General features: G+C 39.4%; 1 protein-coding gene across 6 annotated transcripts in view; it reads left to right on the top strand.

Annotated features, from left to right (window-relative positions):
• Nucleotides 1–22,231, top strand: part of Atp2c1 (ATPase secretory pathway Ca2+ transporting 1) — a 119,046-nt gene that overhangs the window by 33,322 nt on the left and 63,493 nt on the right. For 5 of the 6 annotated variants that reach the window (XM_075964793.1, XM_075964799.1, XM_075964795.1 and 2 more), the window contains one exon: nucleotides 20,897–21,007. In XM_075964793.1, the coding sequence (XP_075820908.1) occupies nucleotides 20,897–21,007 (111 nt within the window). Of the gene's footprint in view, nucleotides 1–20,149; nucleotides 20,236–20,896; nucleotides 21,008–22,231 lie in introns of all 6 variants that reach the window. The other variant, XM_075964794.1, reaches the window with a different exon arrangement.

Below are 22,231 nucleotides of genomic sequence, written 5' to 3' on the forward strand. Positions count from 1 at the left end.
GATATTAATGAAATATGCCCACCTTGAAATTTGAATAAAAAACAATGCTAGATTCTTTTTACAGAACAATATAGTTCAGAGTAATTATCTGTTGGATATAAATCTAATTGTCAAAGAAAAGTTTTTCTAAGATTGATTAAACTTTTTGTGTCTTGCTAACGTTAGACTTACATTAAAGGTACAGTACTAGTCCAAAGAATTCCCAGGTGTCTGCTTCCTAAAGGTTCCTTTCTTTTATGGTTGCACTGTATATAATCATGGTGTAATTATCAAAACTAGGAAATTCACAGTTCTACAGTATCCTTTTCCTAGCCCAATTCAGGATCCATTTTCTCTTTTCATTGTCATTGTTCTTGTTTCCTTCATCTGTCATGTTTTCTAACTTTTCCTTTCTCATTGTGTGTGAGTTGGACATTTGAAGAGTGATGGTCACTCACTTGCTTTCGTCTTGTCTCTTGATTTTGAGTTTATTGGATGAGTGATTATTCATGGTTAGTATTTCTTATGACTGGTGAAGTTAGGAAGATCACTTGATTAAGATAGTGTCTGCCAGGTTCGTCTATTTAAAGTCAGTTTCCCCTTTGCATTTCATAATGCATATTATTTTTACTCTTGTGAGAGAATAGTTAATAATTTCTTTGTCGTGAACACTTCCTCTAGTGGGGAAGCACTTTGCATCTGTGCTTTTCACTGTCTTAGGCTCGTTCTCCCATCTGTATTGTTTCTTTGAGGTAACAGTTGCTTCTGTGATGTTTGCTTAACTACTGCCAGTTTCCTCATTCCTGTAGCTCTTTTTTTTAAAAAAAATATTTATTTATTTATATATATGTTCTTGTCTACATGTACATCTGCATACCAGAAAAAGGGCATTGGATCTCATGACAGTTATGAGATGGTTGTGAGCCACCATGTGAGTGCTGGGAACTGAACTGAGGACCTCTGGAAGAACAGCCTGTTCCCTTAACCATTGAGCCATCTCTCCTGCCCCATTCCCGTGGTTCTTAAGAAAGTACTGTTCTGTATTCTTGCTTGTTTTTTATGTGAAATCTTGAATATTTACCTTATGAATTAACACGGAATATATTTTTTTGAGCAAATTGTTCCCGTGTCCTTTTTTATTTTGACAGTACTAGTATACATTCTGGTACCTCATGTTGCAGGTGCATCTTGGTTGTTACATTGTTTGTTTGAACCAACTATGGAATCATACCATTTTCCTAAAGGATCTGAGAGCATATGGAGAACAGTATCTAGAAACCAACATGTGGGTGGTGGGTGAGCTCAGTGCTCTGAGGTCTTGTTGAACTGAGTTAGCAGGTCACATACAATAGCATGCATAGCTACATGTTTTTATTTCTCTATTTGTCATTTGTACTATATATCAGTTATGTGAGTGGATGCTGATGGTTGTTTCAACTTGTGGAACCACAGAATTCATTCTAGTCTAATATTTGTTGAAACCTCTCTTTCCTACGATTACCTGTGTTGCTTGGTTCTGGACACTGGAGTGGGGCAGTGATGGGATGAGGAAAGCACAGACACATAGACATACAGAAAAGCTGGGATCAGGTGGGCCATGCATGCCCTTATGAAGCCGTTCCAGCTACACAGGAACCTGGCACTTCAGCATTAATTACGTACAGCGCCGAGGGGTGTGATGTGGTGCATTAACTAGTATCCCTAGGTGAGCAGTCTCAGGATATAAACATCTGGGAGGAGGAATCTGTGGGTGCCAGCTTTTGCATACACTGCTAATATTTGCACTCGGACCAAAGGAAGGCTTTGCTATACTTCTGAGCCTAACTTGGGGTATATGGGAGTGTGTGTGTGTGTGTGTGTATGTGTGTGTGTGTGTGTGTGTGTCTGCCGATTTCCCATGTGTCTGAGGCATTTGGATTTGGCTGTTCCCATATCAACAGTACACACACTCAGGACTTCATTTACTCTTTATACATTCATTCAAGGCTTCTTCTGCTCCCGCACTTTCCTTCTTATATCTTTTTTCAAAAGTCTCATCCACAGTTATTGATTGACTTGTTCAGTCCTAATTCACAACCACTTCCTCATAAGAAATACATTAAAAACTGTTAAGTGTATGTGAATAATGTGGCTATATTTGGTTGTGCATGCCATGTTACACATGTGGACGCTAGATGAGAACTTTGTGGATTTTGTTCTCCTTCTGTCTATGTGGGTTCAGGTCACCAGGCGTGTGTGGCAAGTGCCTTTATCTGTTGAGCTATCTCCCTGGTCCAGGAAATAAATTTTAAAGTAGAACACACTATTTTTTCATTAGCTTTGAGTATGTAGGCAAATTCTCCTTTCCAAAGATCCTTGGCTTGGTTTCATCCCTGCCTACTTGGGTTTCCATGTGCAATGCAGATTAGGTTCACTTCTTACCATTTGTATTCTGTTTTAGCCTCCTCCCACATCTTGCTTGGTTTTTAATTATTTTTAAATCTATTTGAAGTAAATGGTGACTGCATCTTTCTCTGATTTATTTGTAGTAGAGAGCTGCTTGTTAAAGCACTGGATTTGCTTACAGATGGGCAGAGCTGCATCGTGTGCCAGGTAGCAGTTGGATCATCGGAGCCTTCATTCCCCTGGGATGGCTTGCTTGGTTCCCTAGTTACAGCCCTCTGTCTCCATCTTCCTTCCACACTGGGGGATTTGTATCAGCTAGAGGTCCATGACTGTCAGTATTTGATGTTGCTTCCCAGATGAATATCTTTGCTCTGGATGTTCTAGATCCAGAGTCACTTGACTGTGCTTATTCTTTTGTTGTAGTAACTCATGATTTGCTTTGTGCAACTTGATCTTTACTTTTTAAAGAAGATACAGTCCGTTTGTATTGCCATGGAGTCCTGTTATGAAGTGTAACTCCCTGTGCTCCAGCCCATTCACAGCATCCTGCACAGTCTGATTGCAGAGCTTCTGCATCACCTCCCCAAAGAAATCTTTACTTATTAACATTTACTTGCTGTTCTTTCCTTCCCCAGCTCCTAGCAGCCGCTAATCTAGTTTCTGCGTTTGGATTTTCCTATACTCTGTACGTTTTGTATAAATGTATTCAAACAATATGTGACTTTTTATGTTTGACTTCTTTCAGTTTATCCTTGTTTAGGTATGTATTAGTGCTTTATTTCTATTTGTGACTGAATAATATTCTAAGGTATGGCTGTATCATATTTACTCATCATTTGATGGACATTGATCTGTTTCTACTTTGTGGCAACTTAAGTAATACTACTGTAAATATTCATATATAATTTTTTTTCCTGAGTATGTTTCCCATTATTTGGGTACACTTGTAGGAGTAGCATGATGAGCCGTGTGATGATACTATGTTTAGCTGAGGACCTGCAGCAGTATTTGATCATTTTCATTCTTTCTGGCAATGCAGGTGTCAAAGTATTTCCTTCACATCCTCTCCTACATTTTACTCCTTTGTTTTAAAATCTCCATCCCAGGGTGTAAGTGTTGGACATTGTAGTTTCGGTGTGTGTTTTCCCAATCACTAAGGATGCCCAGCATCTTTTCGTGTACTTTTGGCTACTTGTGTGTCTTTGGAGAAGCTCAGGTCTCTAACCACTTCATAATTTTTTTTTAATTTGCTTTTTATTTTTTAGTTAAGAGTTCATAAATAGAAGATTTTTTATCTCTCTCTCTCTCTAAATAGCCTGGATACTGATAGAAATACATGCTTTAGCTGTACTTATATAAGAGTTAGTTGCACAATTATTTATTAGGCCCTTATCAGAAGCATGGCTTTCAAGTAGTTCCTATGTTCTGTGGACTTTCTTTTTAGTTTTTCATGTGGTTTTCCTTGCATTTATGATAAGCTTTAAATTGTGGTTATTTTTGTTTTCTTTCTTGTTTGTGCTTTCATTGTAGACCATGATGATTAAACCTTAGAAAGATTTGTTTTATCTAAGTATTTTACAGGTAAGCTCTTGTACTTGCTAATTTTGAGATAAAAATCCAGCTGTATTCTTTTGTAGGGAATATCATCAGTGTCATCCATTTATAAAACTATTTCTTCATTGAGTTGTCTGTGTACCCTCTGTTTTCCATATCTCCTGACACACAGCCCTGTTTCATTGTCTGTCTGCTGTTGCCAGCATCACACTATTTTGACTAATGTATAGTTTTATAGTCCATTCTGAAACAAAGTATGAGACCAACTTTTTTTTCTCCCCAGACTGTTTCTTCTGCTTTGGTTCCCTTGCATTTCTGTGTGAGTTTTAAAATCTGCTTGTCTGTTTCTGTAAAGAGTTAGTTGGAATTTTTATAGATATTACATTGAATTGTCCTTTATTGAGATTTTAGTATTCTTACATAGGTACAAAAAAAGTTGTTTCTTTTTTTGTTTGTTTTTGTATTTTGTGATAGGGTTTCTCTGTAGCTTTGGAGTCTGTCCTGGAACTAGCTCTTATAGATCAGGCTGGCCTCAAATTCACAGAGATCTACCTGCCTCTGCCTCCTGAGTGCTGGGATTAAAGGTGTGCGCCACCACTGCCAGGCCAAAAATAAAGCTTTTAAAAAGGGATTTTGTTTATTTTATTTTTTATTTTTATTTGTGTGTGTGTGTGTATGATTGAGTACCTACAGAGATATCTGTGTATCGCATGTGTGCCTGGTTCCCTAGGAGGCCAGAAGAGGGTGTCAGATTCCCTGGAACTGGAGTTACAGTCAGTTGTGAGCCACCTGATATAAGTGCTGGGAACCAAACTCTGGTCCTCAAGAGCAGTAAACTGCTGAGCCATCTCTCCAGCTCCACAAGGAAGGGCTTTTGGGGTATTTGCTTATGACCTTATTTTAGGTAGTGTACAAGGAGTCTGTCTAAGAGCTTACATTCATTCTGTTTTATTCCTTTTTATTGATGAATTATCCAGTGTTGCAAAGATGGCTAGCTGACCTTAGGGAGGCAATGTGAAGTTGGAATAGTGAAACGTTAAAAAAAAACAAAAACAAAAAACAAACGTAATGTGAAATCTCAAAATGAATTATACACACTTGAAATAATTTATAGAGGGTTACTTTCCTGCAAAAGACTTTGTTAATCTATAAGAAATGGTAGCTTGTAGAGAAACAAGGCAAAAGCCACAAGAAAGTCCTTCACAGAAAGAGATTGCAGATGGCCACAAGAACCCTGAAAAGGTTTTCAGTGCTGATGATGAAGTGGACCCGTTAGAGCAAGTACCAGCTAAGTGCTGGCACATGCTTGCAGCTGAGGCAGAAAGATCTCCAGTTCATTGTCAGCCTGAGCTACATAACAGAATCCTGTCTGAAACCCTCCCCACAGTCTACATATCAATGATTGCCTACGCATCTGATTGGTAGCAGTTGGTACCTAGGCCTGGCCAGATTGCAGGCACAGTAGAAGCTTCTGAGCATTGTGGGAGAGGCTTGATGCAGTTCTGTGGAGGTCAGTTTAGCAGTAACTACCAGAATAACAAACACATCAATAGTGTCTCTTCTGGGATATAACCTATACTTGAACAGCATAGCTCTGTGCTGGGATGTCTATTGGAGCAGCTGTGGTGACACTGGGTCCAAGATGAATTGAGTTAAAAAAATAATTGTAGTTATTTGGTTCTGTTTGTAATACTGATAAAAAGGAAGTCAAAAGTATTTAAGTATGTCTACCAAAGGTGGAAATACGGTGTGGAGAGACAGCTTCCCTCTGGCCATAGGATTGGGATGCATAACACTGTCTCATCTACCTCAAACTCGTTTTCTTATAACTTGCCCCCTCCTTTTTTTTTTAAATGAGAAAGTTTGGAGTTTTGTAAGAAAACTCATTAAAATAAAATTATACTATAGTTTAGGAATAAGATGTTTTTCCCTATGCATAATCCCTGCTGGTCTTCAGAGGTAATGCTTTTATTTTTTTATTTATATGTGCTCAACTTCAAATGGATTAGAATGAGCCTTTAAGTACAAATATTTTTAAGCATTTGGGACCTTTTATTTCCTTCCTAAGTATTGCATGCATTGGAGGCAAAACCTGATTTTCTAGAAGTGATTCCACTAGGGTTTTGTTTCTGTGGTGCGGGGGCCGAGTGAGTGCTGAACAGGTGCTCTCCTAATCAGGAGCTGTCCTGACTTTGCCAGACTCAGTTCTCTGTGTAGAGCATCTACGAACTAGCCTGACTGTGAGCCCCATGCAGGCCATGCTCTGGAAGTTAGGGCTCTGATGGAGGGACACGTTCCATAGCATCTCCTCGGAGACGCCACCCACTCGTGCTGGAAGCTGGTGTTACCTGGGGCCTTACCATGGGCTGTCAGTGGCAGTGAAATCCCCTGCGCTTGCCATGTTAATTCTAGAATGATTGGGGTCAGAAGGGGGCCAACTTCCTACCCCATATGAAGTGGCTCTAGTGCTTGCCTAAGGACTTTCTGGCAGCTGTGGGAGTTGGTTGTATTCATTCTGTTCTTACACATGTCATGCTTCCTTTTAAAGTATTAGACTGTTTCTGTCATGTTCTTTCTTTATAGAAAACCTTATTGGAATCCAGGTAATGGTCAGGCACTGCCCTTCATAAGTCTCTTTTCCAGACCAAACATTTTAATTCTTCCCATTAAATTCTTTTTAAAAAATTTAATTGTTTCCCTTCAAGTCTTCCTTAAAGTATTTTCCAGAAACATTACAGTGATATGAAATGTTTTAGAGTAAGCTCCAGTAATGCCCTACAATGCACATAGGCTCCTTAAGACATTCTTAGATTATTGTCAGGTGTTCTGAGCTTGTTACTACCCAGTTGGAAAAGCTGTCTTTTTGGTGATGTAGTGTAGGGTTGGTATTTGCCTTTTTAGGACTGAAGTCACACTGAGGAGAGACTTTCACAGTGTCTTTACGTGGTGGATAAAGCCAGCTCACCTTCATGTTTGCCTGAAGTGCTATTCTAGAGCCATTCCATCGGTATTTAGTCGTCGGTTTTTACATTTGTGTGTAATAAATGTATATTTACTGCTGCAAAGAGGAAGTGGAAGTGTATTGCTTCTACACATTGGTGCATCCTGATAAGCTCCTTTGAATTTTATTTCCATAATAAAGCCTCACATTGATGTCATCTTGGATAAGTAATAAAGTATTAAACAGGATGCAGCCTAGCGAAACATCTAGTATACTGAGTTGTTAGGACTGTAGACTCACCTAGCCAGAGATTACCTAGTTTTTGGCCTTGGGCTTCAGTGTGACAGAATTGATAAAATGTTTTGTTGGCAGACAGTATAATCCTAGAGTTCTTAGATGAATCCTGCCTGTAAGTGATCATTGTGTGCTTTGTATAAATTTTAGAAATCATCAACTCAGTCTATTAGAGGAATTTTTGTGCATGCGTGCGTGAAAAAGAGGGTGAAAACTCTTTGGTTCTGAGTTTGCTTTTAGGTAAATTTTGTTTTCAGATTGTAATTAAAGCTGGTCTCACCTTTCTTAAATAAGTCTGAGCGTGGTTTGGTTTTTTGAAGCTTTTGTGTTACCTGCTTAGTTTAAATATTGTCTGTGGGACTTAAGAAATTTTTGAGAGTCTGACATTGGCTCAGTTTTTCATACTACTTGTTATTTTCTCTTTACCCTGGGTAAGTTATTCTTTTGTTTTTAATTGCTCCAACTATGAAATAGGAAAACAATACCTTCTTCAAAGGGCTTTCTTAGGGCTGTGCAGTAACCCAGGTCCTAAGGAACTGTGTCCTCACCCACTTTCCTGTTCTCTCCCTCTGCACTCCTGCTGCTGCTCCTATGTGTGCTGTGTACCTACCACTGACCTACACCCTAAAGAGTCAGAATAGTAGAGATGCCTATATATTCCAGGTTCTTTAAGGGCTTTTCAAATAGTGGCAGACACCTTTGATGTTTTGGGAGGCAGAATTTGAGGCCATCCTTGTCTACATAGCTAGTTCCAGGCCAGCTGTTGCTACATAGTCAGAAGACCTTGTCTCACCACCCTGCCACCAAAACAAACAAACAAAATCAACCAACTAAACAAGGAACCAGCCAAAAGCAAACTCAGAACCATCATATGCCAGAAAATGCAATATCGGTTTCCTTTACTTGAGAGGAAAACGGTTGGTTGCCAGCCAGGTAAAATTCAGGCTGACTAGTCAGTGAGGAGAGAACTGTGTGTCCTAGCTTGCTCTCTGTGTCACCTGACACACACTCGTGAGCTATCTCTATTGCCTATAAAAACGTGTGTGGTGTTTCCTTGCCTGCTTTATCATTATTTTCCTTTTGCTTGCCTTTATTCATGTTGGGGACTGGTTTTTCTAGACAACTTTTGTTGGTGTATACTGGTTGAATTCATTTCTGGGGTTGTGCCTTCAAGTGGTCATTGCCAACCATTGGTTGGCAGAAGCGAAGCACAGTGGGGGATTCTACAAAGAATAAACTGAGTAAAGAGTATTTTCCCCCAGACTAATAATGCTAAGCATCTTGGAGTTGGTTTGTTGGCTGTATGTAAGTCAGACATGGTTTAGTTGGATTATAGATAGTTGACAGTTGTATTCAGCCCCAGTAGTTGGGATGAATACCAGAGTCTGTTTCAGAATCTTTTTTTTTTTTTTTTTTTTTTTGATTTTTCGAGACAGGGTTTCTCTGTGGTTTTGGAGCCTGTCCTGGAACTAGCCCTTGTAGACCAGGCTGGTCTCGAACTCACAGAGATCCGCCTGCCTCTGCCTCCCGAGTGCTGGGATTAAAGGGTACGCCACCACTTGCTTTCAGTGCCCTCTCTGCTGGGAATTGAAATGTAGCTCTTTTATTTTACTGTGAGAGTTCATAAAGCTGCCCAAAACTTGGCATCAAGAGGTGTAATTTTGCTTATGTAAATTTTGCTTAAAATGTTCTCTTGTGGTAATGTTTTGTTTTCTATTGTGCTAAACACTGACAGAAACCAGCTCCTGGAGGAAAGGATTTCTTTGGCTTGCACTTTACTCAGCCCATCATCGAGGAAAGGCAGGGCAGGAAACTGAAGAGGGCAACCTGGATGCCAAGACCAGGGAGAAGCATTGCTTCCTGGCTGGCTCCTGTTGGCCTGTTTTTTTTTTTTTTTTTTTTTTAAATACGGGATCACCTTTCCAGGGTTGGCACCTCCCACAGTGGACTGGGCCCTCCCACATCTTTATCAAGAGGATGCCCCACAGACCTGCCTATAGGCCAGTCCTACCTGGGATGTTTTCTCAATTGAGTTCTCTTTCTTAAATTCCCCTTCATTGTGTCAAATTGACAAAAAACTACCCAGCACATGGTAAGAACACAACAACATACGGTGCACTTTATTATCAGATATTAAGCATCCATTTGTTGATTATGGACACTGTTTTTGATTTGATTTCCTTGAGGCTGAAACTTTATGCTATTAATAACACCCCCCCATCCACCACTCCATTCTATAAGTCTATGAATTCTACTCATATGTAAACAGAACCCTGAAGTGTTTCTCTCCTTGCATCTATCTTATTTTGCTTATATAAGCAGCCTTAGGGTTTGTGTTCTGATATTTTGCAGAATTTATTTTTTCCAATGTGGTATGCATATACCATATTCTATCTATCAATTTGTTGATGGATATTTAGGGTGTTCACACACCTGTCTCTGTTACCTTATGAATAGTGCTGTGAAGAACACTGGAATACTAATGTATTTGAGATCTGATTTTAATTTTTGCTAATCAAGACTCAAAAAAATGTTGTTTCTGGAGCACTTGGGGGACCAGGAGAGTTGGGGACCAACCAGTCAACATATGAACTTGTAGCAGAATTTCATATTTAAACTATAAAGCCAACATTGTTCAAGGGCTCACTGACACTTGGGTTGTATTTCATTATTGTAGTAATCTTCATAGGTGTGAGATATCTCACTGTGGTTTTGATGCTATTCCCTCACTATTAATGGTATTGAGTATATTGATGTGCTTATTGGCCATTCATATATATTCTTTGAAGAAATATTTGTTTATATGCTTATTTTCTAATGGAGTAACTGTTTTGTACCCGCTCAGTGAGTAAGAATTCTTTATGTACTTTATAGACTAACCTATTTCATATTCACAGTGTGCAAATGTTTTCTCCTGTACCATAGGCTCTTTTTAATACTAATATTTTCCTTTCTCTGCTTCTAGATTTTGCTTTTTAGTTTGGTAAAGTTTCACTTGCTTATTTTTGTTGTTTTTGATTTTGATGTTAAGTGCATGAATTGTTAAGACCAATGACACCAAGTTTTCCCTGTTTTCTTGTAAGATTTTTACAGTTTCAGATCATAAATTTAGACTGGGACTCCATTTCTGTAGTATCTGGACGGTGGGAGATGAGGAGTGGGTTTGTTATTTGCACTGCGGGTTAGCAGTTTTCCTAACACCATTCCTGTTGTATATTCTTAGAACCCCTGTTGAAAATTCAATTACAGCATATGCACGGACTTATTTTTGGGCCCTGCTCTATTTCATTTTACCCATTTCTTCTGGGTTATTCAATTTATGAGTGGACTGTTGTTGATAGTGGTACTCTATGAGTTATTGTCTTTGTGTCTCCAGTGTTATAATGGGTCTTCTTTTTATTTCTGACTTTCAGTCTTTTTCTGTTAGTCTAGTAAAGGGTGTGTCAGTTTTATCATTTTAAAAAGCCAACTTTTAGTTGATTCCGCCCATTTTGATTTCATTTGTTTCTGTTCTAATCTTTGTGCCTACTTTGGCTCTCCTTTTCCTCCCCTCCCCCTCCTCTTCTTCCCTTTACCTTCCTTCTCTTCTCCTCTCCTCTTTTCCTTGTCCTTGGAGTTCTTGTTGTTCTCTTACACAAGGTCTTCTGTTACCCAGGCTGGCCTTTAACTTTCTGTGTAGTTAGGGATGACCTTGAATGTGGTTTTCCTGCTTCAAGTTGGGGGTATTGCGTACACTGGACAACTATTCACTAGTCAAGCTATATTCTCAACTTTTTTTTTCTCGAAGTATAAAGTAAGGCTGTTTGAGACTTTTTCTTCTTTTAAATGTGTTTATTGCCATCAACCTCCCTCTTAGTACTACTTTTGCTACATCCCTTAAGTTTTGGTATTAGGTGGTTGAACTCTGACAATAGAATGTATGTATAGTTGAATTCTTACTGCTTTGTTCAAGAAAAAAAGTTCAAGCTTAACTTTAAAGTATACTAGTAGGGACTTTAATTCAAGGGTATATGTGGAAATTTTTGGTCTATTTAGAGGTAATACAGCACATTAAGCTGCATTTTATAAGGGTCACATTCAAGGAGAGCCATTCTTTCCATCTCTTTACCACCAATCTGTTTCTAACACATCCTTCCTCTGTTTCCTTCTGCACAGATAAAGTATATGGTTTCTTATTTCCTCTTCTTTGATTTAGGGTAACTCTGAATGCAGGTACCTTCCTTTTACTAAATAGTGGATATCCAACATCACTCAGCTATTCAGAAAGCTTCCTTATTCTTACTACTGCGAGTTTGCAAATAACCATAGTTTTTTCAACAATTGGAAACAACGAACCATAAAACATGCATCTCATGCTGAAGAAAGTTTCCTGAATGGAAGAGAGATGGGAAACATGGAGGCGGGGGGTGGGGGGGATACAGCACTTCTCTTTGTGAGTAGTTTTTACAGTTAGAAGTAAGTTATGTTTTCATGCACTCAGGATTAGCAAAGATGGGTGTTTCTGGTTGTATGCGCACACGCATACGTGTAAATAAAATTCCTTAACACTGTTGTGATGCCCTAGAATCCATAACACTTATGAATATTACTTTTCAGTAAAAGGAAGCAAAGCTTGTTTGAGAAATGGTTAATTCCAGTGCTGTAGCTAAGAAAATACAAAGGTAATCTTGGAACATCTTGCACTAGAAAATAAGGAAGTACTTAAAAATTGGTGAGCACAGGTCAGAAGGCCTTATAAACCGGTTTATTCAGTGCTTTCTGTGAGCCACAATTGGGAGCAGTTGAGTGATTGTGTGATGTAATGTAATTCATAGAATAATAGAAGGTCTGTGACATAAAAATGGGGCTATCCATGTGTTTAAAGCCACACATTGAAATAGGAAAGAAACCTGAAGAGTCCATGTAATTTGTATAAACAAAGCAATTTATAATAGTACTACTGGAAAGAAATATCTATTCAGCAAAGTATGATAAAATGCCTGATATTTACATACTCTCATGGTAACTAAGTGCATGAGATACATTAATTATAAATCCCCAAACAGTAATTTGATAGCCAAAGAAACCCAACCTTATAAGTAAGCCATTTTAGTAAAGTAATCAAAATCCACATTGCTGTAAATAGGACAATCACATTGTATTAGTATGCCTGAGCTGCTGTGTGCTTAAACAAAAATTACTTTCCTGCATGTTTAAGGCTAGAAGTCTAAAGTTGTACAGTTACAGCACTAGCTTCTGGTGAGGCCTCTCTTTGCCGAAGACAACTACCTTCTTGCTGTCTTCCCTGGCGTTGTCTTCTGTATGCTCATTCTTCTGCTTTCTCTTTTTGTAGAGCCACCGTTATCTCTGTAATGGCCCCATTTCTAATACAGTGACATTGAAGTAACCGTCAACCGTCACACTGGAAGTTAAGGTTTCAGTATAAAAATTTTGGAGGGGCAAAGGGACACAGTTTATTCCAGAGAAAGCATCTTGTGCCCGTTAGTATATGCTGAAAAGGATATACCAGTTCTTCACCGGTATTTCCTTCCCTTCAGAATGTATTACTTGAATCAGTGGGGAAAAATCCAAATCATGATATATAAATGGGACTGTTCTATAAAATTAATCTTGTTTTAAACAGAAAAGTGAAGGTCTGCAAGATAAAAGGACTTAAGGTATTCTTTCAAAGTCTGGATTGAGGTTTGAGTCCCTTACCTCTAACTCCTTTGGTTGACATATTTTTTTTTAATAAAGTTTGAAACTGTTTCTCCTTTTCCTCACAGTTTATCTGTGGATAACACGCTATTCTGTAGGATTTTCCACAGCTTGTACTTTGCTGAACTCGTTGTTTGGAAAATTTAGTCTGTTCTTCTGGCTCCTGGACTTCTTGTAAATTGGAGAGAATAAAGAAGGACCCATTTCTGGAGCCCACTCATCCTCAGGATGGCATATGGATTCTGATCCAGGTTGTCTGGATTTCTGATCATAGAAAAGAAAAATAACAACAGCTTCCCTTCTGATTTTTAATGCACAGCCAAAGTTAGGAAGCATTGATCTAGATCTAGTTTGAGATTCAACACATTCCATCCTGCCCTTTAGACTCTAAGACAGAATTTTATGTTGGTAATTTTGGCAAGTACAGTTAGTTGGCAGGCCATCTGTCAGCTTGAATATTATAGAAGCATTTGTGCATATTCCTGAATATTTTGGTATTACCAGTCTCTAGACACTTATGCATTATTTCATAAAGTGTATCCACATTGCCTTTGTCATGTCCTCCTTGGTAGGCTGAAGAGAGATTCCCATCTAAGGGGACTTTGCCATACTGGTACCTGCTGACCACTGCCAGTCCTTTGCTAGAGTGTAGTCCTTGAAGACCTCAATCAGATGAGAATTTACCTTCTGTTTACACAGCTGCATTTGCCAATAAAATAATGTTTGGGGGCTAAAAACCTTAATCTTGGCCCTTTCAGTGGAATTCATAGCTTTGCCTGTTTCTTTAGAAAATATCTGTAATTCACAGATGATGGAGGGTATTTTTCAGATCAGTTTTCATCTTTTTTGCTTTCAGTGGAAGATCATCTAAAAGGTGCAGGTCAATTTCAGGATAATATAATATTTCCTTTCAAAGTTTGTTGCATAATTGCCTATTAAGAAGAAAAGCCTGCTGATTCCCCCCATTCCCCATTAGTAGTTTTGATGTTCTAAGAACTTTTCGAGGTTGTGTGGCTGGGTTGGTGTCCCAGTCCCTCCACTGGAAGTCTTGCCTGGTCACAGGAGATGGCTGGTTCAGTCTAGTATCCCATATTGCTTGGAGTCTTAGCTGGGGTCATCCTTGTAGATTGCTGAGAGTTTTCTACCTCACCCTGAAATGCCCCCACACAACCTTCCATCTACAGTCTGTCCTAACTATGGGATGTGCTGGGATAAGGGTGGCACAGAGATTGTGGAAATGGTCAGCCAGTGATTAGTCAAGCCTTAGACTCATACCACGAGAGTGTTCCCACCACTGACACAGCCTTGAGGGCCAGGACCTAGAAGCTGGATGACCCAGAGAACCAAACGGAGAAAAAAAATGTCAAGGTAATGATGCCTAACGATATTATGTCGTACTCCCAGATTGGCGCCTAGCCCAGTTGTCATCAGAGAGGCTTCATCCAGCAACTGATGGAAACAGCCAGATATTAGACTAGTTTAGGGAATCCTGCTGAAGAAAGGGAGGAAGGATTGTAGGAGCCATAGGGGTCAAGGACACTACAAACCCCACAGAATCTACTAATCTGGGTTCATAGGAGCTCACAGAGACTGAATCAACAACCAGGAAGCCTGCATGGGACTGGTCTAGGCCCTCTGCACATATGTGACAGTTTATAGCTTGGGAGGAGGGAAGGGCTGTCTTTGACTATTTTGCTGCCTTTTGGGACCCTATTCCTCCTATTGAGTTACCTCTCCTAGGGGGAGGTGCTTAGTCTTGCTGCAGCTTGATAGATATGCCTTGTTTTGTTGGTATCCATGGGAGGCTTGCCCTTTTCTGAATAGAAATGGAGGAGGAGACGAGAGGGGAGAGCCCCCAACCCCCATCTCGCCCCCACCTTGCCCCAACTCCCTCCTTACTACTCCCCCCCCTGCAAAGGGGAAGTGGCAGGGAAGAGAGGAGGAAGGGGAAACTGCAGCCTGGATGGAAAAACAAACAAACTTTTCAAAAGATACCAAGATGTCAAAAACATGGTTAGACCCTTCTGAAGATCTAGAATGGGACGACCATATGTACTAGTGTTCATAATTTGAATACTTCTCATTATACTCTGATATACACCTTAAATAAACAGCTTGACTTTTATTCTTCTTGAAATCAAAATAACTATTTTTCCTAGTTTTTCACTGAGGGAAGGAACTCAGAAGATAAACAAGTGTTCCTGGTCACACAGCTGGGAAAACAGACATGGAATTATGAATTGGAGTTGATGAGGTCTGACCTTGACTGTAGTGGTGGTTCTCAGGTATAGTCCCTGGACCAGAAGCATCCCTACTACTTAGACCTTATTAAAGATGCATCTTCTGGGTCTCACTCAGACCTGCTGGTGCAGAAGTGCCGAGCAGTTAGTACAGTAAATTCTTGCTTTATAAATCTTGCTGTTGCTTACTAGTAAACAGTGAGGACAATGAACCAAAGGATTCCCATTCCTTCCTCTTTTAAAGTTATAAAACTCCTTGCTTAAATTTAACTTTTGTTAACGCCCAAGCCCCTGCATTTGAAATTAGGGGAGCCTTCAGTGTTGTCCTGTCTTAAGCTCTAAAGGTGTTTGGTTTGATACTTGTTACTCCAAGCTGTTATCTCTGTGGTACAGTGTGGGCTGGTGTGACTGCTTCCTCAACCAGAACATCAGTGAAAGGAATTTGTGGGGGTGGGGCTTGGAAATTGTTAGGATATTTTGGGGACCAAGAATTTTACTAATTTTAATGATAATGTGTGAACCTTTTTGTATATATTGCTTACATGTAGGTAGCAAAAGTACAAATTCTACCAGGATTGTGTTCATGTATGTAAGCTCTGTTCTAGATTGAATTATTTAGTGTCCTTGACTTTGGGCTTTAATCAACATGCATTTTTTTTTTTTTAAAGACAGGATCTCATGTAGCCTAGGCTGTCCTCAAACTTTCTTACTTCCAACTCAGGAGTACTGGGATTACAAGAATGCACCGCATGTAGTTCTAGAGATTGAAGTAGGGTGGGTGTGGGGTGGGGTAGGGGTGGATGGGGCGTCCTGCTAATTAACCTGTATCCCCAGCTGGTGAAGCACTTGGTTTTTAAATTGAGCAAGTCTGCTTGGTTTCTGGAGATCACTGTGAACTTCATTTCTTATTTGGACCTGCGGTCATCTTGCTTTTTTCTTCTGTCTATATAATATACCTTCTGCACATTCTTAAAATGGAACTGTGTTTTCTGCCCTCTGAAGTCAGTGATTATTAACTTTGGCTGCATGTTAGACTCAGCAAGGGGAATTTTTAAAACTAAATATGTTTTGGCTCCACTTAAGACCTAATGATTTATGCTCTCTGGAGATGGTGGATGCATGGTTATGTTTATAAAAAGCATAAAAAAGCCTGCATCTTAGCTCATTTCTGTTGATGCAGTAGAGCATGGCAGACCTCATAGGCTTAAACAGCATTTATTTCTCTAGGTTCTGGAGTTGAGGAGCCCTGTCAGGAGGTTCTACATAGTGGAGTTCCAGGAGAAGGTTTCCTCTGCTGCTCTCATGTGTCTGGTAGTAAACCTACCTTGGAGACATTGTTCTCAGAACCTATTTAACTTCCTAAAGGACTCTCTAAATTCCATCACTTTAAGGGCTGGGGACTTCAATGTGAATTTTAGGGGCACAGTAGCTTCTGTGTAGTTCTGATATGGGTGAGATTAGAAACTGTGTAGCAGTGCTTACTATTAAAAATAAATATTAAAATCTTGGACTCTTTGTAAAATGAAAATCTGGCTTCAGTGGAACTCTGAAGGAGTCTAATGCATATAAGACTAACATTTAATTATTTACACACTCTAAATATTTTAATCTCTTGAATTAATATGCCCTGTAGGATATAGATGTGGAAGGAGTGTTTGTATCTGTGGGCTTTTGTTTGTAAAAGGCTTGCTTGTTGCTTGAGTTAGTGGTCCAAAATGTAGTAGTTCAGAAAGTGAAAACTCTGAGGAGGGAATTTAAATTGAAGCTCAGGTGCCTTCCCCACACCCCACTGGAGATTAAAACCAGTCTCAGCTGCAGGGCAGGCTCCCTCACTGAGCTACCTTCCAGCCATTAGGGTAAGTTTAAGACTGAGTAGGAGATAAGCATATTTGACAGTTGAGACCATAGACAGTGGACTTCTTTAAACAGGCTGCGCTAGTCACAGTAGCTCTTAAGATACGTTTACCTTCAGCTGAACTTGATCTTTTTTTTTTTCCTGGTTTTTCAAGACAGTTTCTCCACGTAGCCTTGGCTATCCTGGAATTCACTTTGTAGGCGAGGTTGGCCTTGGACTAAGAGATCTGCCTGCCTCTGCCTTCTGAATGCTGGGATTAAAGGCACATGCCACCACTGCCTGGCTTGAACGCGATCTTTTCATGTTTTGTAATTCTCAAAATTAAGCCCTAAGTCATTCAGTTTTTTAAAAATAACATTTCATTTAACTAAGAAAGATCAGATGATTGCTTAATAACATGAGACTAACGTGCAGCAGCTAGTTCCTGTAATAGATACACATTGAACAGCCACACCAGAGTAGGAGGCCACTGTATCTGCGCTTCACCAGCATTGTAATCTTTTTCTTGTCCTTTGACTGTAACTATTGTAGTGGACCTAGTGGAGTCTAGTATTTCAGAGTGGTGTCTTATTGTGGTCTTAATTTGTACTGTACCATCTCGTATCTACATTATCAGTCTATCCTGTTAGGTCTGTTTGATAATAGTCTTAGTCTTTGGGTTGGTGGAAATTAGTGCCTTGTCTATTCATTCTAAAAGGATTTCCCTGGTAGTCTTAAAGTGTTAAGTCGGAGCCAGAGATGGGCGGTAAATAGCTATTAAGAACGCTAATAGTAGCTCAATATAACTTGGGCCTGTCTCTGCAATAGTCCATCTTTCTGCAGTTATGGAAATTGTAATTCTACTTTGTCAGCCCTGTAGAATCTCTGACACAGATATGTCTCTCCTCTCTCTCCTGGAAATCCAGTTCCTAATCCTAACAACTTGAAGGCTACTATCTTCTTCCTTTTAGTGGGAAAGCATGATCTGTTACTGCAAACCGCTTACTCCAGTGTAGTAAATACGTTAGAATGGAATTTTGATTAACATTTGTCTATCTACAAAATTTTGGAGGTGAAGTAAAGCAGATGTTCAGAAGAACAAACTGAAAATATAATTTCTCAAATACAGACACAGGTATCCAGAAAGTTCCCGGACTGACGGGAAGATCATAATGCATTAAACTGTGTGTCCTGAACTCAGTTTGTGTTCATATATGGGATAGTCCTGTCCTTTCTGTATGTGTACAAAGTTAGCATTGCTAATACACTAGTATACTACTTTATCTTTTAATTTCTGCTTCTTGTGGGTTGGAGTGTCGCACACTTTTAATCCTAGCACTTTGGAGGCAGAGGCAGGAGGATCTCTTGAGATCAAGCTAGCCTAGTAGAGAGACCCTATTTCCATTCCTCCCTGTACAAAATCTTCTTAGACTAGGCTGAAACCAGGACTTCCCAGGAATGTTAAGAATAGGCATCTGTGCATGGATAAGCAACTGGTTGAATGTTCAGACTCACAAAACAATTTGTGTACCATGAGGATCAACATCCAACTCTATTTTATGCCCCTATTCTTTCCCAGTTTATCTTATAAAACCTAGTAAATGCCCAAATACACTTGGACCTGAGGCTGATTACTCAGTATGTCTGTGTCAATGAAATAAAGAAACAGAAACCACTAACCAGGTGTGTATGGTAGACCTAAAAACACAGGTTTTTACCAGAGCCTTATGTCTGTACTCCTTAAAGGCCGCCTACTTTCCAGATCAGGGGTTCTGCCTAATCACCCCTTTCTTGGTCCTTAGGAGGGTCAGCACATCTACTTTTGTACCTGGGTCCTCAGAGTGAGTGTGGAAAGTGAATCACATTGAAACAGATGGAGCAAGATTACATTGGCAGTAAATATCGGCTTGTAGGATACTGTCTTTAAGATTTATTTTTGAAATTTTTTTAAATAGAGGAGAAAACAGCATTTTCCTGGAGGAGGAGATGGGGGCCCGAGTAGAAATGGTTGTGACTGCACCTGAAATTTGATTGCCTTGCCCAAGAGAGAAACAGGCAGATCACCAGAGGCCAGCTCGCTGCTGTCTGAGACCCATGTCTTAGTGTGTTGTTGTAAAACAGAAGCATAAAGCGCTTTCAGTTCTTCCTAACACAGGTCTTATTCTTAAGAAACTTTTCTCTACCTGCGCAACAGTGTGAGCCCCTGTGTGCTCAGGATGACGGCTCTTCCTGGGCATCAGTGGGGCTGCTGCTCGCTCTCATTCTTTGGGACGGCCTCTGTTTTATGTTCTGTGGTGCCTCTGTTCAGTAGTTAGGGTAAGCAGGCTTCTGGAGAATGTTCCCTCCAAATGGGCAGGCTCCGTTCCTTCATGGGGTCCCTCATCCCTTGTCATTGTCTCCTTGTTTCCAGATAAGCATCTGTTGCTTTCTGCCTCACTGAGTACTCACTGGGGTGAGGGCAGTAAACGAATAAATTCCATCCAGCATTGGGGCAGGGCTCGGATGTTTTGCTTTCTGGTTGTTTAGTTCTCCTTCACTTGTGAACACACTTGAGACAGTAGATGTGGTTGCAGTTGGAGAATGTCTTAAAACAGCCCTGGATGTGCTTAGAGCGTTGTCATTACACCCCTGACTGTCTCACCTCTAGTAAGTGAAGTCTGTCTTCTTGAGATTTTTCAGCTCTTTGGGGCAGTGGAATGCCCTTGAAGGGTTTTATATAAAGTGTCCTCAAATGGAGACCCTTTATAGGAACCATTTGCCAAAAGATGACGTGAAATTTTTGAATAAGGCTCTTATCCTGTGTATTGAGTGTCAGAGTTAGCAGTTTTCAATACCTTTGTTTTTTTCATGCTGGGGTCCTAACCCAGAGTCTTAAGCATGTTAGGCATGCAGCATACACTCTACCACAGAGCTCTGCATCCAGCCAGCAGCTTGATGATAGAAACTACAGTTTAATTGGAACATCACTGTACATTTAGCTTATTTTGATAATTAACTTCGGTATTGACGTTCACAAGCTAATGATAGAAGTGAATGAGTGCATTAATAATTGGGTAGTTCATGTGTTGTCTTTGTGTGTCTGTTCTTGTGTGTGGGTGCATGAATGAGTGCATTAATAATTGGGTAGTTCATGTGTTGTCTTTTTGTCTGTTCTTGTGTGTGGGTGCATGACGTTTGGAGGACAGAGGCCAGCCTTGGATACAGTTTACTTTGGATTTGATACAGGGTGTCTCACTGACCTGGAACTCACCGGTTAGATTAGGATGGATGGCTCAAGGAATCCACCATTCCACCTTCCTGGTTCTTGGATTGTAAGTGTGCACTGCTTCACCCAGCTTTTCTGTGGGTTCTGAGGACTGAGCTCAGAACTGTGATTAAACACTTGGGTATTTGTTTATAAAATTGTATGAAATAGCTAGCATCATTGCTGCCTCTTATTCTGTGTGTTCCTACCCAGCCAGCTGCCTCTGCTTGTCTCGTCTGTGGAGCGGCTCAGTTTCCTCCTGGTTTGAGAATGACTTTTGAAGTCTTGCATGCTGTTGAGGTGTATGGAAGGGTAGCCAGGTGTCCCAGGAAGAGAAGTGAGAGCACGGGAGCAATCAATATGGAGAAAACTTAGCAGTTCTTGTTCTCCAAATTAAATATAATGAGTTTATAGGGTTATAATTGTGCATAATCATCAGAATCTGACAGGAAAAGCATTTGTTTTATTTTTTTAATCTTATGTCGCTGGAGAATTAGCATCTTTAAAAAATATAATGTGAAGATTTTGGATGATACTTTGTGTTAATAATTTTAAAGTTTGCCTTCAAAAAATGTTAGTATCGAATTGCTTTAGATACTCATTATTAATCTGAGTATACATTCCTAAGTGGAAAGTAAGTTGCTGTGAATATTAGGATTTTCATTTATTATTCTATACTACATTCTAGTTGTTTAGTATATTCAAGTAATTTTTGTTTTTATTCCTAGGTTGCACGTTTTCAAAAAATACCAAATGGTGAAAATGAAACAATGATTCCTGTATTGACATCAAAGAAAGCAAGTGAATTACCAGTCAGTGAGGTTGCAGGCATTCTCCAAGTAAGTGGTTGGTGAGGAGGAGGTGGGAAGTGTAAAGCAGCCATCTAGCTTAGGTCAGTGCTGACCTATTGCGTCTTTAGTGATAGAAATACTGGTTTGTGCTGTCTAGCATAATAGCCCCAGGTAAATTGCGACAGGACAGGAAGTGTGGCTGGAGTAATGGCTGTGTGGTTGCTGGGCAGTACAGCTCAAGATGAGTAGTATGGCCAGCGTCTGTGTGCACTCTCTATCAGTTGGGTTGGGAAAGTAATTTAATTAGTAATAGAAATGGTGTTAGAATTTTTTTGCTTGTTTGTTTCCCAGGGCAGAGTTTCTCTGTGTAACAGCCCTGGCTGTCCTGGAACTCTCTTTGTAGACCATACTGGCCTAGAATTTACAGAGATCTGCCTATCTCTACCTCCTCAGTGGTGGGATTAAAGGTTTGCGCCACCATGCCCACCAGGATTTTCCTTTTTTTAATTTAAGTAGATTTTTCTAAGGTAAAGTGAAAGCTAAGTACAGGTGCAGCTTTGCAAATAAGTGTTAATTATATAATTTCAGTCTCTTCCTAGTTTTAAAAAGTACTGTCTAGTAACATGAAGAAAAGAATATTTTTCATTCACCCATTTTAATTGTTCTTCCAAAGACACTGGTATCCATTTTTAGCAAGTTTTATTTTGGTATATTTATACTTAGCTTTAAAACCACTTTTTAAGTAAATTTAAGTTTTAGAAAGCTTTATTACTGAACTCCTGCCAACTTTCTGACCAGGGAAATTAGCCATTTCTGGGATGTTGTAATTTCATTTTTTATGATTGTTAAAATTATGATAATAACTATAAGACATGTCCCAAGACATGAAAAAGTTCATGTTAACTTTATTATTTTGATTAATTTAAGACACCAAAATTTTCATTCTGATATAATATAGGAGCAAAAATATAAATCTCAGTGATAAGTACATGTAACCCACTAATATTCTTTTGGAGACACAAATTTTAGAAAAAAATAATTAAAATCTAATTAAAGTTCATATGAATTACGGCTTACTTTTATTATTCCTTTTTTCATAGAAAAAGAAAACACCATCTTGTTGCTTATTGAGCTATTATTTATATAAATATCAGTGTACTTTTAAAAAGTTAATCTTTGATAATTTCATTCATGGGTATAATATATTCTGGTTACACTCATCCTTTACCCTCTCTACTCACCAGCCCTGGCCTTCTTCCACCAGGTCCCCAT

Source organism: Microtus pennsylvanicus, chromosome 3 (assembly GCF_037038515.1).
Source record: "Microtus pennsylvanicus isolate mMicPen1 chromosome 3, mMicPen1.hap1, whole genome shotgun sequence".
Classification (NCBI taxonomy): domain Eukaryota; kingdom Metazoa; phylum Chordata; class Mammalia; order Rodentia; family Cricetidae; genus Microtus; species Microtus pennsylvanicus.